General features: G+C 33.6%; 1 protein-coding gene across 1 annotated transcript in view; it reads right to left on the reverse strand.

Annotated features, from left to right (window-relative positions):
- Positions 1 to 15,127, reverse strand: part of LOC101140577 (uncharacterized) — a 57,753-nt gene extending 42,626 nt beyond the window's left edge. Inside the window, exon 1 of the mRNA XM_031016160.3 lies at positions 14,618 to 15,127. Within this exon, the coding sequence (XP_030872020.3) occupies positions 14,618 to 14,770 (153 nt within the window). The 5' untranslated portion in view covers positions 14,771 to 15,127. The remainder of the gene's footprint in view (positions 1 to 14,617) is intronic.
- Between the last annotated feature and the right edge of the window lie 327 nt (positions 15,128 to 15,454).

The raw sequence follows: 15,454 nt of genomic DNA on the forward strand, positions 1-15,454 counted from the left end.
GCGATACATTCTACTTTGTTTATCTTCAGTATTTTATTGGCTATTCTAGGACTTTGCCTTCCTATATAAATTTAGAATCAGTATTTTGATACCTATAAAATGGTTTGCTGGGGTTTTCATAAAAGTTGCACTGAAACTATAGATCAAGTTAAGACGAATTGCGATTTTAATGATAGGGATTCTTCCAATCCATGAACACAGAATCTCTCTCCATTTATTTCAATCTTCTTTAATTTCTTTCATCAGAGTTCTATACTTTTTTGTAAATAATCTGTTCATATTTTGCTCAATTTATACATTAGTATATCATCTTTGGTGCTATTTAATTTTTTTAATTTCAAATTTCAATTGTTTGGTGCTGATATATAGGAAATCAGTTGACTTCGATGTGTTGTTAACTTTGTGGCCTGCTACTTTGCTATAGTCACCAGTTTCTAGATTTTTTTCTGTCAATTCTTTGGGATTTTTTTTTTTTACATAGACATAGACATTTACATAGACATTTACATAGACAGTCATATCATCTACAACTAAAGAGCTGTATTTCTTCCTTACAATGTGTATACTTTAAATTGTGTACCTCTTATTTTCCTTTTTGTATTATTGACTATCTAGGACTTTTAATATGATGTTAAACATAATGGCATGAGAGGGGACATCCTTGTCTTATTGATAATTTTATTGAGAAAGTGTCCATTATCTCATCATAAAGTATGATGCTATTTGTAGGATTTTGTCAATGTTCTTTATCAAATTGCAGAAGTTTCCATCTGTTTCAAGTTTGCTAAAGTTTTTATTATGCGTTGAGTGTTGGATTTTGTGAAATGCTTTTTAAATCCATATATATAGAGAGAGAGCAATAATTTTAAGTCATATTTTTCTACTGTAAGGCTTATGTCATTTCAAAATCAAATTAGATTGACTTTGATGATATTTCACATCTGTTGACCTCTTATTATGTGCCAAACTGTTCAATGTAGTTTATACTACATTTAATATTTCCAACATATCTGTATTTCCCATTTTATTGATAAAATATGAGACCCACAAAAGTTAAATAAATTCTTTTTCCCCTTTTACATTTTCTACATCTATATTCATTTCATGTTCTAGTTCATCATACCCCATGGCTTAATATGGCTAATGACTCCCAAATTTGTATTTGTAACTTCAGTCTGTTCTCTCAGATTCAGTCTCATATGTAACGTCAATAATCATACTCAACATTTCTACTTGACAGCCCCCAAAGTACCTTGAACTGAACAAGTGCAAAAGGGAACTTCAGACGCCCTTCTTTGTTATTCATCCAGTTTCGCTCTTTTCCCAGTCTTTTTAAAAGGTGGTACTATTGTTCAGAAATTTGCACAGAATCAAAGGACTTTCCTTAATTTTTATCCTTTGCTTGTGTTCTACACCCAATCCATCTGAAAGTATGTCCACCTCTGCCTTCAGAATATGTCCCAAGTGTGATCATTTCTCATTATCTCAATAGCTTTTTTTTTAGAACAAGCTGTAATCACCTCTTGCCTTGACTACTGTGATAGAATATTACCTTTTCTCTGAGATTTCAAATTTGCTTACTGAAGTCTATTCTCTGCACACCAAATAGAGTGACCTACCTCAAGTATGAATCAGAACACATCATTTGAAACAACCCATTGGTTTCACATCAACTTAGAAATCAACATTGTGGCATGACCTACTGTCGCCTGCATACTTCTTCAGTTCTTCTACACACGACAGACTATTCTGATTTTGAGTATTTACATGTACTGGCTTCTTTGTGTGGACTGCTCTTCTCCAAAATTTTTGGTATGGCTTGTCCTTGTACTTCGTATAGGTGTGTGCTAAAATGTCATTCTTCAGGAAGGTTTCCCATGATTATATTATACACAAACACTGGTACTGACTTTGATTGCATTTTTCAATTTTTCGTAGTGCTTTCACTACCTGAAGTATCACATATGTTAATACTTTGATGCTATATGTTGTGCATTTCAGGGCTTATAATAATAAACCCTGAGAAGGCAGGAGCATTGTCTGTCTTGTACAATATGTATCTCTAGTACCCTATAGCAGGTGTTTAGCAAATATTTGTTGAATAAAAAAATTGCTGCCTATAAATGGTAGAACTTGGATATAAAATCAGATCATCCTGACCCTTCAGCAAGTACTAATGTATTTCATCTATGGAAAGAAGTTTGCTGAAATTCTATCAGTTTCAAGTAGTTCTAATTATAAACAAAATCACCTATAAACAAGTTAGAACTGCATTATATTCCTCCCCACCTATCATCCTTGCATCCAATTTCTTAGAAAGCACATTTTCTCCCTATATCAAGCATCTTTTTCTCTCCCAGTTTTACTTTTGCATTGATAACCTTAAGACTCTCCAAAAGCTATCTTTTCCTCACTGTTCTTCTACTTATTCTAATTATCATTAAGCATGCCTTAATTTTACCAATATTCTAAAAAGAAAGTCTCCCTAGTGCCTTAGTCCCTTCTGTGCTACTATGAAAGAATAGCTGAGACTGGGTAACTTACAAAGAATAACAATGTATTAGCTGACAGTTCTGGAGACCGGGAAGTACAACATCAAGGGTCCAGTGTCTGGTTAGGGCCTTTTTGCTACATCACCTCATGACAGAAGGTGAAAGAGCAAGAGAGAGCAAGAGGGGACTGGCCTTGACCTTTTATAATGGCATCAATCACACCTGTGAGCTCTCACCCACAGCAGCTCTCATATGTTGAAGTCTTGTGCTTGCAGCACAAGATTCTGGGGTCTCTGGGGCAGCCTCACTCCATTGGATTCAGATGATGGATTAATATTTAGTCAGGGAAGTGACAACTGTGTTTAAGGGATGAAAATAGTAGATCAGTTAATCTTGAATAATGTGGATATATATGAAATATTTATTTTATTTAGGCTGCTCACCATTTATTGTTGTGTTTTGTTAAGAGTATTGATGTTTTCTTTGTATTAAATTGTTTAATAGTAGATATTATTTGCAAAATTTGTATAATTGTAAATCAAATTGCCCTGCACTTTCCTCATCAAACTGTGGGTTCCACTGTTATTCATAACTAGTTAGTGACTCTAACTAAACGAAGTGGACTGTAGCTTGTACCTAAGATAGGCTTTTAACACTTACAAGAAGTTATTTAAGGAAAGTAGCAATAAGTACATGTTTATTCCAGCAACAAAGCCTTGGCAAATAGTTCTTGTTAGATAGATTGGAACCATAACAAGAATCCTGAATGCATATTAGTGTCTAGCTGTTATAATTGAGTAGCTAGAAAGAAATATTGTTTTATTATTTTATGAATCAATCATTATATTTAGAAGATTGAAAAGCAGTGAATCATACAGATAAAAGATTAAATAAGCAAACATGGGCAACTGAAGTAACAAAAAGTGGGCCCGATAGACCTGGAAATACTACCTAACAGAATTTGATGAACTGATTCAATGTTTCAGAAGTGGGGAGATATCATAGATAACACTGAATTAATGTGTTTATTTTTTTCACATTCAATTTTTTCTTTCCTCTCTCTACATAGCATTGTTAATCACATATCTTAAACATTCGATCATAAATTATTCAAAGACTAACAATAGAAGAGAGAATAGTATAATGAGTTATTTGAATATCTCAAACCTGACAAAAATAAATGAATCTTGATCTCTACCTCACACTACACTCAAAAGCCAAATCCACATGAATAGTATATCTAAAAATGTTTCCAGAAGATGACATAAGAAAACATCTTCTTGACTTATAATGTAAAAATGTCTTAAATGAATATAAAAGCCACTAACAGAATAACAGTTAAATAAAAGACTTCATTTAAATTCAGAATTTCTGTTCATTAAAAAATGTCATTAAAAGAGTACAAAGGCAAGCAATGAAGCAGACAATAATATTTGCAGAATAAATTTATAAAGTTATGGAGGTTGTAACTAAAGGTAATTGTACACATAGCCTGTGACTCAATAATTCTAATTTAAAGCTGCAGCTAAAATAAATATATATATATACATATATATGTTTAAGACATGCACAAGAATATTTATATAAGCACTATTTGTAATAGTTAAAAATTGGAAACAACCAAAATGTTATTTAATGTATTCAATGTAGAATAGACAAATTATATTTTGCTATACTCATACAATGAAGTAGCATACAACAAAGACAACTGAAAAATTACTGCTCTTTACAAAATCATATACATATTAAAAAAACTAAGAAACAAAACACAAAAGAGTACACACCAAATTACTTCACTTATCTATAGAACAAAAACAAGTGAAAAATACACTGTAGTGAAAGAAGTCAGAACATTGATAACATAAGGCGGCAAAATGACTGGGAGGGATAGTGGATGTTTCTGAATGATTTGCAATATGATTTCTTTTGGTCAGTTCGTGGTTATCTGAGTATGCTCAGTTATTATTTTACACTTTTCTGCCTGATACATGGTTCAATAAAATAAATATTTACTTACAGAAAAGATGGCAGTGGTTCCATAGTTGAGTGTGGGTTTTTAATTTCTGTGAATCCTCACATACAGATAGAGAAAATAGAAAACAAAAGCAGAATCCCTCGAAGTTTAAAACAAAACCAGGTGAGAAGGCATCTCATACTATGAATGTCAAAATATAAATGGGAGGTGACAAATAACCAACTTACTGATATAAGACCTGTGTGATGTCAACTCTTTCTAGAAGAAAGTAAAAGAAAGCGACAGAGTGTCTTTCTGTTCATTTACCAATTTTCATAATAATAGTTGATATATTATGGATATGTTTTTGCTCATCTTTCTGAAACTTTCATCTATAAAATGTCTCCATAATTCACAATTTAGCAAAAATGTTTAAAATCTGAGAAAGAAACAATGACATAATTTACTGCAAATGTAATTCTCCTTGCTCTTGTTATTCAGGGGTTGATGTCTAGACAATGAATGTCTTAGTTCTATTAGATGCATTCTTAGAAAAAATGCTCATAGTAGGACTGATTGGATGCCTTTGCTTTCAGATATTAATTAGCATTTGTTGAGGGGAAACCAAAACACAGGGAATTTGCACGGGCATTCTCAAGGCCCTTCCTCAAGGGACTTCCAAATTCTACTCACGCCTTGTTCCAAAGCCAATGCCATACTTTTGAAGTTTTGCCATGGCAGTACCTGACTCATAGATACCAATGATTTTCTATTTCATTTTGCTATTGTTGCATGAAAAAAAACTCAAAATTTATTATCTTAGAGAAGTAATTTTTTTCTGTGTCCCTTGATTGAAATTCATACAAGACAGCAAGGTTAGCTTTTCTCTGCTCTAAAATATCTGGGAGCTAAGCTGGAAGACTCAGTGACTGGAAGCAACTCAACGATTAAAAACCTGGGTTATGTGAAGGTGAGGTGGATCATAGAAAGGCATCTGCATTGTGATTTTATGACCTAGCCTAGGAATTACTAAGCATGACTCCTGGTGCATTCCATTAGTTACAAGAGAATCACTAACATCAGCCCAGATTCAGGAGAGGAGACATCGATCTCCATGTCTCAATTGGGAGGAGTAATAAATAATTTGTACACATTTATAAAACCTCCACAATAATTTTAATAGGTTTTTTTGGAGTGAAAATACAAATACTTTCACTCCATCATATTAACTAGAGCTCTTACTGGTTTTCTCTCTTCTGTTAAAACAGTTCATTTTCAATTACAAAAATAATAAATACTCTGATTTGAGAACATATAGAAAAATATGGAAAAGAAAATCACTGATTCTTATAACCTTGGGTGCACAAAAGTAGGTGTAAATTGTTTTCTTTTAAAAAAAAAATCATAAAACAGTTGTCTTTCAGTATCCAAGGGGGTGGAGGCAGGTTTTGTTTGCAGAATCCCCTGCAGATACCAAAATCCGTGGATACTTAGATCCCTTCTATAAAATGGTATTGTATTTGTATATAAACTACACACATTCTCCCGTATAAGTTAAATCATCTTCAGGTTACTTATAATACCTAACACAATGTGATATGTAAATAGTTGTTATACTGTACTGTTTAGGGGAAAATGATGGGGGAAAAATAGTCTGCATATGTTCAGTACTAACAACCATCCATTTATTTTTTCCCAAATATTTTCAATTCACTGTTGGTTGAATCCATGGATGTGGAATCCATTGTTGTGCAACCCACAAATACAAGTGGCCAACTGTACTTTATAGCTATAATTATCCTTTAGAAATTTCATTTTGCTTTTGCCATTTAATATTACTCTACTAGCTTTGTAAATACCACAACAAAGTTTCCAGGTGCAACATTGAGGTGGTGCTTAAAGGAACTTCTATTTATTGAATAATCCAGAAATTTAGGTTATTTGCATTTCTGATGCATAAATAATGCTGTTTTCCCAAATGTATTTTACTAACTCAAAATTTCGGTTCAATTTCTTTTTCTGTTATGTAAAATTGTGTTTTACGTAGTTACTTTATTGATATGTTGCTGATCACTTTGACTAATTTTAAACTAGAAAACCTTCCTGTATCAAAGGGTTTAATAAATATTAATTTATATTTTCTTTATTTTTCAATTTTTTTTTCTGTATTGAACTTTTTTTTTTGTTTTTTGCTGTGGAGTCTCGCTTTGTTGCCCTGGATGAAGTGCAGTGCCACAATCTTGGCTCACTGGAACTTCCACCTCCAGGATTCAAGCAATTCTCCTGCCTCAGCCTCCTGTGTAGCTAGGATTACAGGCATGCACCACCACGCCTGGCTATTTTTTTGTATTTTTGTGGAGACAGGATTTCACCATGTTGGTCAAACTGGTCTCGAACTCCTGACCTCAGGTGATCTTCTCAACTTGGCCTCCCAAAGTACTGGGATTATAGGTGTAAGCCACTGCACCCAGTCATGAACTTTTAATCCAACCAAAATTTTAGTAAAGTCTGAGGTAAGACACTCAATATTCATTGATTTTTGAATTTACCTAGAAATATACATTATTCTGAATATCCCCAACATAAAATACCACATTTAAATATTTGACATTTTTATTTTTTCTGAGAAAGAAAAATAATAACTATTTCTTCAGTCAGGAGGACTTTGGTTTATTGCCAGAAAGTATTTCTGTCATTTATCTTATGTTTTATTTTAAAAAGAAAGCCATAAATCATCTTGGCAGTCAATCATTAGTCTGACATCAAAAAGGAATCCAAAGAGGGTTGTCTATTGTTGTTTCAGTTAACAGAGTGCTGCTTAATAAGTTTTGATCCCAAAGTAATGAGATTGCATGAACAATTATAAATGTAGGTACTGGGATGCCTAAAAGGAAACCATTACTTTATTTCCAAGCTACTAGAAATTATTCAAACTCCTATATCTATTAAGGAATATAGTAACCTTAATTATTTTCTTGCAAGGAGGTGAGAAGGGAGCAGAAGTGTACCTCTTAGGGCTTGGACTGGGTTAAAAAAAAAAAAGTATGAAAAATCTAAAAATAAAGTGAGCACCAAAATACCTTGTTCCATGTACATCTGGGCTCTGCAAATGGATTTGTATCATTTCAGGATATCTCTTCCCCTTAAGAATTTTATCAGCTAGGTTAGTTTAAAAGAGATGGCTTTTCATGAAGATGAGAAGTATATGTTTAACCCAAAAGTATATGTTTCAATAAACCTTTGTTTTTATTTTTACATTTTCTTTATATCTAAATCATGGGATATGGTATTTGAAGAATTGGTTCTATAGGGATGCTAGGTGAAGTCTTGCCAGTTTGTGCATCGGGAAAGATGATATGTTTTAGAAACAAATAATTATGCATATATTAAAACTTTTTTGATGGAATGTTCTTTAGTAAGTCTAACTAAAGCATGAATAACTGCAAGATTATGTTTCAGTGTTGGCCATTGTTATCTGAAAGGATAAGCAATTACTTCTTTTTCTAAAGCACCCAGGCTGACATAGCTGAGATATTATTTGAGATATATAATAAAGAGCCACAGTTCTGACCCTATAAGCTCCAGAAAAATGTATTTCAAAAGGGTAGTTCTTCCTCTTGAGAGGGAACATTTTATTTTTCTATTAATTAAGGAAAAGTGATTTTGAGATGATTTTTTAAAATCTATGATAGATACTAAAACAAGAAACTAAGGCTAAATGTGCAAATCTATCTGATATTCTAAACCTGTAAAAATAACAGCCCCAGAGTACTGTTAATTTTAAGGCATAGTATACGTTTGTAAGGGGGTCTATAGTTAGAGTCATGTAAGTAAAGTCAAGTCCTGGGTGTGAAATTCATTTCATTCTATGAGATCATTGTTGGAAATCCTGTGTCAGAAAAAATTACACTAAATTGCATTCATACATATGCCCACAAAATTGACTGCATTCCATCAGACCCACCCCTAATATTTGCAGAGATTGTGACAATACAAATAAAGCCCTCATACCATATGTCAAAATACGTAAAATTTATAAATCAATTCTTCAAATTGCTGAAACATCTGAAAAACTCATTAAACAAACTATGTTCTAACCTCCTCCCCTGATAAGCATAACTGTTTAATGATCTGCCACATGTTGGGACAGGGAGAATCAGCCACACCAGCCCCTGGGCCCTGGATCTGCATATCCCCACCCTTCTTTTCCTACCCTGGCTCTATCTTTCATCACAAGGGACTTCGAGTCCACATGTGTAGATATTCTAAAACACATCAGTTTCATCAGTTTTCCTTAAGGGCCACCGTTTGGCCCCTCTGTAAGCTTGTTGAGTACAGTGGTCATGCAGTCTACCTTCAGGAGGACAATCCAGGAAATGTCTTAAACATGTTCTACAAGCTTCCTTGTTACAATTAGTTGTCCTTAAATTGTTTTAAAAATATATTTGAATAATTTCCCCATAGATATACACACCACAATGATTACCGGCAGTTATCTTCCTAAGCGTTGCATTGAGGGTTGCAATTTTTATTTATAAGCCTTTCTTATGTGTTAATTAATAATTGGACCATTTATTTGAGGGTTAAGAGAGCAAAGAAGTGACAACTTGGAAGTTTTAGTTTTATCGAAACACAATTATATTCAGTTTTATTTATTTTACATAAACCAAATTTATTTTACAACAAAACCAAATTGTTTTGTTATGAAACAATTTATTATTAAATGTAAACAACTCACTCTTTTCTTCATGCATTGAAATTACCTGAAGTTTAGAGTGCTTTTCCCCTGTCCATAACTAGGATAGCATTTCAGTACTTTAATTTGACAGCTCAGAGAATTGTGTTGGGTCATTACCAGGGAGCTATTTTCTTTGTCATTACTGTGCTCGACTGATACATATTAGCTTTCAGGACTGATTAATCCTTTCTGTCTTTCCCTCACTTCAGAGCCAGGGCTAATGTTCTGCCCAAATTCTAAGTCCCAGAACAGAAAGCATGTTTGACCCAGCTTGAGCAAAATACACAATCCTATTAAATCAGATGGGGTCAGGGATGCAGGTTTACAAAGAAGTATAGATAAAGAGGTGGATGGACGAATGGATGGATGGATGGACAGAAGGATGGGAAGGATGGACAGATGGATAGACCCAGGGAAGAATAGATAGATGGAAGAATGAGTCTGTAAGGGTCTCTTTCTTGTTGGCGATAGTATTTCTAGGAAAAAGAGTAGTTGTGTCACTAGAGTAGATAGGCGATGAGGTTGAAGCAAGTAATTACCTATGATTCTGTTCCCTAGTATTCTCTTTCAGGACTGATTTTCTACTTTGTACTGACTGTGAACTGTGTGCAATAAATCTTTAAAACTTTTGCATTTTTAGTTAATTCTGTTTAAATAAATATTTGCTGATCATTTGTTACATGCTTAGCACCATGTAACTAAAATATTTAACAAAAAAACATTAAATTTAAACATTTTAATTTTACTGAAAGAATTATCTATAACCAAATATAGATCCCGTAGAAGATATTATACAACCATGAAAATTCTTACAATATTTTATTGAGCAAAAAAAAAACAAGGAAAACATTTCATCAAGACAAAGTAAAATAATAAAAACGGCCTGGTCATAGGATAATTGTTAAATATAAATTAACTCCATCCTTCAGAGAACTATTTGCCATAGGTGCTATCATTATTATTACTGTTCTCCCCTTTTTACAGATGAGGAAGCTGAGACAAAGAGCTTATTAAAAAACTAGTCTCCAAACAGAAAATTAAGGAGAGATTTTAACCCAGGCAATTTTTCATCATAGCTCATCTCAAGAACAATTTACAAAATTCATTCTAGTATATATAAAATAAAATTTAAAATGCAGCACCAAAAGGTTGAGACAATTAGTTAGACAAAAAATGAAAAAGAATTCAAAGTATTTCTTACTCTAAAGGCAAAAAGGAATCTCAGATGAATTAAAAAGTTAAATACATGAAAATCAATTCATAAATGTATATGTATTTACATATGTATTTATATATTTATATATATAGTTCATCAATTTATATATATTTACTAGTCTATATTTCTCATATATAAAAATATATGAAAATAAGACCAAAAATATACATACATATAAACATGAAAATAAAACCATAAACAGATGTAATGAATGATGAATGTAACAGATGTAATTTTATATATATATATATATAAAAAATGATCAAATTAGTGAAGAAGGTAAAGTCTAAGTTTCCAAGCAAAGGAAAATATTTTAAAAAAATAACTAGATTAACATATTTCACTGTTTTAAACAACTAAAATTATTTGCTATTTATTATACAAATTATGCTAAAACGAGTAAAGACAATTAAGAATATATTTGCAGTAACTGGAGAAAATCAAAAAGTATTACCACATAAAGAATTTTTAAGGGTTCAATTCATTGGCTCAAAGGATTAATATTTTATAAAAGAAGGAAGAGAGAGAGTATACAAGCTACTAAGAGAAATGCAAAGATTCCAATATGTAAATGAACAACAGGAATACCTTCATAAATAAATTTGAAAATGTAGAAAGTATGTGTTCTCTTTGGTAATATCAGCATTATAAATTTGAAATATTAATATATTATTTTGAACATTTTCATTAGCAAATACTTTTGGGCAGACACTAAAATGGTACTAACAGCAAAACAAAAATGCTACTCTCATACATTGATGATAGGAGTAAAAATTTAATATCACATATTATTAGTTGTCTTAATATCTATAGACTATGATATAGAATTTTTCATTTGTGAGAACAGTCTCTGATTATGAAAAACTGAAAATAATTTAGATTTTCAATCTTTAGTGGAATGTTAGGAATCTACATTCAGAGGAATATTAGACATTTCATTCTCTCTATATATAATGTACAGAATGTCTTTATGAAATGTAGAGAATGTATTATAATATCAAGTGAAAAATACAGGACATAATATATGTTTAGAAAAAAAATTTTTTTATGTCAATCATTATTGATCTATATAGATGTAGATGTAAATATGTGTCGTGTGTGTGTTAGTGTGTGTGTTTGTGTGTGTGTGTGTGTGTGTGTGTGTGCAGAGAGAAAGACTAAAATGAAATTTACCGAAACACCCAATAATTAGGGTGAGTTACCATTTTTTTTATTTTTCCAAAATATCTTTATGAAGCATGAATTACTTTTAAAGTAGTTTAAAAGTGAATCATGAATTATTTTTTAAAGGAAGAAAAAAGTTCATAACACAACAGCAAAAGCATATGAATAAAGTAATATTAATTATCAAAAATTCATCTTAATAAAAAATCAGAATTAAAAATATATGCCTTTATTTTCTATAACACTTTGCTACTCATATGAAATATTTCATGGAGACCAATAGAACTATGGGTATTGGGAAAAGCCCAGCATAAACATCATTTAGAAATGTGTGGCACGATCTCAGCTCACTTCAACCTCCACCTCCTGGGTTCAAGCAATTCTCCTGCCTCAGCCTCCTGAGTAGCTGGGATTACACGCAAATATGACCATGCTCGACTAATTTTTTCTGTATTTCTGTGGAGATGGGGTTTCACCATGTTGGCCAGGCTGGTCTCGAACTCCTGACCTCAGGTGATCTGCCTGCCTCAGCCTCTCAAAGTGTTGGGATTACAGGCGTGAGCCACTGAGCCTGGCCTCCAGGAAGTTTTAAAATAATATTTTTCTGTCTTTCAAAGACTTTAGTGAACCTTCTTTTCCTTGTCTTTGCCCATTTCTAATCAAAATTATCTTCTTATTCTCATTAATTTTATGAAATTATTTTATTGACAAATAGCCTCATCCATCACCTCCATAACCATGAATTTCAGTGTCATAAGCTATAGCCAAGACTAACATACCTTTCTGATTGAATTCATGAAAGTCTGCTTTGCCACACTAATACCGTGAAAGCTGAACTTTTCTTTTTTCATCATGTTATGTGGTCCTTTTTATTTCTTAGGTATAAATATGTTAAATAGTTTAAAGTCTAAGAAAACACACATGATTGAAGTTATTTTACACCATGTAAACTACTATAAATACATCTTAATGATATTTTTAATTTCTTTACTGGCATTGTAATTGGCAATGCATTAGGTGCTAAAACACAAATTTTTAAAAAAAGTTTCCATTCTCATGTTGATATCACTGACATTTTTTTTTTTTTTAGGATGGAGTCTCACTCTGTTGCCCAGGCTGGAGTCCAATGGCCCGATCTCGGCTCACTGCAACATCTGCCTTCCAGCTTCTAGTGATTCTTCCACCTCAGCTTGCAGAGAAACTGGGATTATGGGTGCCACACCTGGCTAAGTTTTACATTTTTGGTAGAGACTAATTTTTTTTATTTTTTATTTTAGTAGAGACTGGGTTTCACCATGTTGGACAGGCTGGTCTCGAACTCCTGACCCATGATCCGCCCACCTTGGCCCTCCCAAAGTGCTGGGATTACAGGTGTGAGCCACCATGCCCAGCCAATAATTCTTAAGTTTTAAGTATATTGTCCCAAATAAAAAACTAATACTCTAGAATTTGCCACATTTTTTCAGCAAAAACTATATTGATTTGACTCTACTTCCATTGGCTTTAAAATATGATGAATAAAACTAATCTTAGTCATACTATATGTTAAGAGCAAAATTACACACTATATTTAATGTAGAGGTCTGAGCTCCTTCTTAACTGAGATATAAAACATAGAAGGAAAAAAGGAAGAGAGAAGAGTGTTGAGAATATCGTTTTCCATTTGGACTCATCAAGCTTGAAGTTCATGTTGGCTAAGTAAAAATGAGAAGTACAGTGAAATGAGTCTGGAGCTCAGAAACTGATTTAGACTGGATATATAAGCTGAAAGATAATGGTTAGACCCAGGATAGGGATGACAGTGCGTAACATTTCCAAAGACCTGAAGATGAATCTTTGAAGAATGCCACATCATAGAAGGATGACAGAGAACTGTCAGTAAAGAAAAAGATGGAGTGATCTTTCAGGTGGATGGGGCACCAAAGGTTGGATGTCACATCGGCCAAAGAAAGTGAGAATTCACGGGAGAATGTCTCATAGTGTGTCAAGTATCAGAGGAGTCAAAGTAATATAGGAATTGGAAATTTTCCATTGCGTTTAATATTAGGACATCATCAACAACATTCTAATAATTTAAATCAATGACAGAGGAAAAAAAAAGACTACAATGGATTGAGGGAGGAATGGAGGAAATTGTAAAAAAATTGAGCTGACAAAGACCCAGATACATCATTGAAGAATAATATGGTGCTACGTAGAAAGAAACACTGATTGGAAGGAGGGTTTTCCCCTCCCTTATCAGTAGTATTAATAGAAACTAGAAATAGGGCCCTTTCTATGTTCCCTGATAAAGAAGCCACTAGAATAAAGAGAAAGTGGATAATTGATGGTACAAGGCTCCAGAGCCTCCTGCACTAGAGCATATATGTTTAGTAAAAGTTACTACTTTCCTAGAGGCTGGCATCAGATAAATACCTAAGATTATACCGTAATACCAACTAAGCACACAATTTTACACATGCTTGTTCCCTGCTTATTCAAAAAGAAACATTATTACACATAAGAACACATCTAAAGTTTTGACAACAAAAAAATTTTTGCTGTTAGAATATGTAGAACAAACTTTGTCTGTTAGAATATATTGCAAAATATTTAATGGACAGAAATAATTTACAAGTAAGTATTACTTTAGTAAAATAAGCCTAAGCCATACTAGAAAATGTTCATAATAAAATCTCTCCCTCGTATCTGAAATTCTTCACCAGACTGCTGCAAGCTATGTTATTTCTTCCATCTTTTATTTTAAATGTAGTGAGTTTAATTATCATATCTTTCTAGTATTCCCTTGTTTCTTAGCCTTCTGTAACTGATTACTAATGTCTACAATAATGCCCCACTGGCTAAAGTAGCTCCCTTTTATTTCTCATGCTGATACCTATGCTTAAATCTTTAGTGTTAAGAAAAAAAATACAATAAACATATTTAATTCACTCAACAACTCAATGAGGGAGTGTGGTATATTGAATTATTGCTTCCATTAATTTCTTTCCTTCCAATAGGAAAAGCACAGTGTATTACCAACCTCAGACTTGCTGTTTGACGATATGACTTACTTGCAACAGTGGAGATTGTGTGCAGGTGTCAGCTGCCGATTGTGAGCAGAGGCTTTCAGAAGCAGTGCCCCAGAGCTTTGCTTGCCCTCCTGAGAACAGCATGCCCAACAGCGACCCCGCCTTCCGTTCATGTTCCGGAATGAGACAGTACATGGCACAGAGCCGAGCCCCGCCAATCTCAGATGAGCCCAGCCCAGTCACTGCCAGCCCACAGACCTACAATAGCAGGTCCTCTTTGCCACAGCCAAAGCTATCTAATGTCGATATATATTTAAACAGGAAAAAAAAAAATGCCTTACAGAGTTTAAAAGAATTAGTGGACCGGCCGGGCGCGGTGGCTCACGCCTCTAATCCCAGCACTTTGGGAGGCCAAGGCGGGCGGACGAAGAGGTCAGGAGATCGAGACCATCTTGGCGAACACGGTAAAACCCTGTCTCTACTAAAAATACAAAAAATTAGCCGGGCGTGGTGGCGGGCGCCTGTAGTCCCAGCTACTCAGGAGGCTGAGGCAGGAAAATGGCGTGAACCTGGGAGGCGGAGTTTGCAGTGAGCGGAGATTGCGCCACCGCACTGCAGGCTGGGAGACAGAGCGAAACTCCGTCTCAGAAAGAAAGAAAAAAAAGAATTAGTGGACCACCATTAACTAACTGTGTAACCCAAACTCAGACCTTCTGAATGTTAGACAAATTCTTTTTACATAACATCGCAGTGAGTTCTTAACTAAAGAAGGGTAACTTCTTTAAGAAGTTATTCATATTTATACAAGGCAGGCATTTGCCCTTGAAAAGCTTTCTGTCTCCTCGGATCCACCAGGAATAGAAAATCTTTCTCGGCAGG

The sequence above is a fragment of the Gorilla gorilla genome, chromosome 9 (assembly GCF_029281585.2).
Source record: "Gorilla gorilla gorilla isolate KB3781 chromosome 9, NHGRI_mGorGor1-v2.1_pri, whole genome shotgun sequence".
NCBI lineage: Eukaryota > Metazoa > Chordata > Mammalia > Primates > Hominidae > Gorilla > Gorilla gorilla.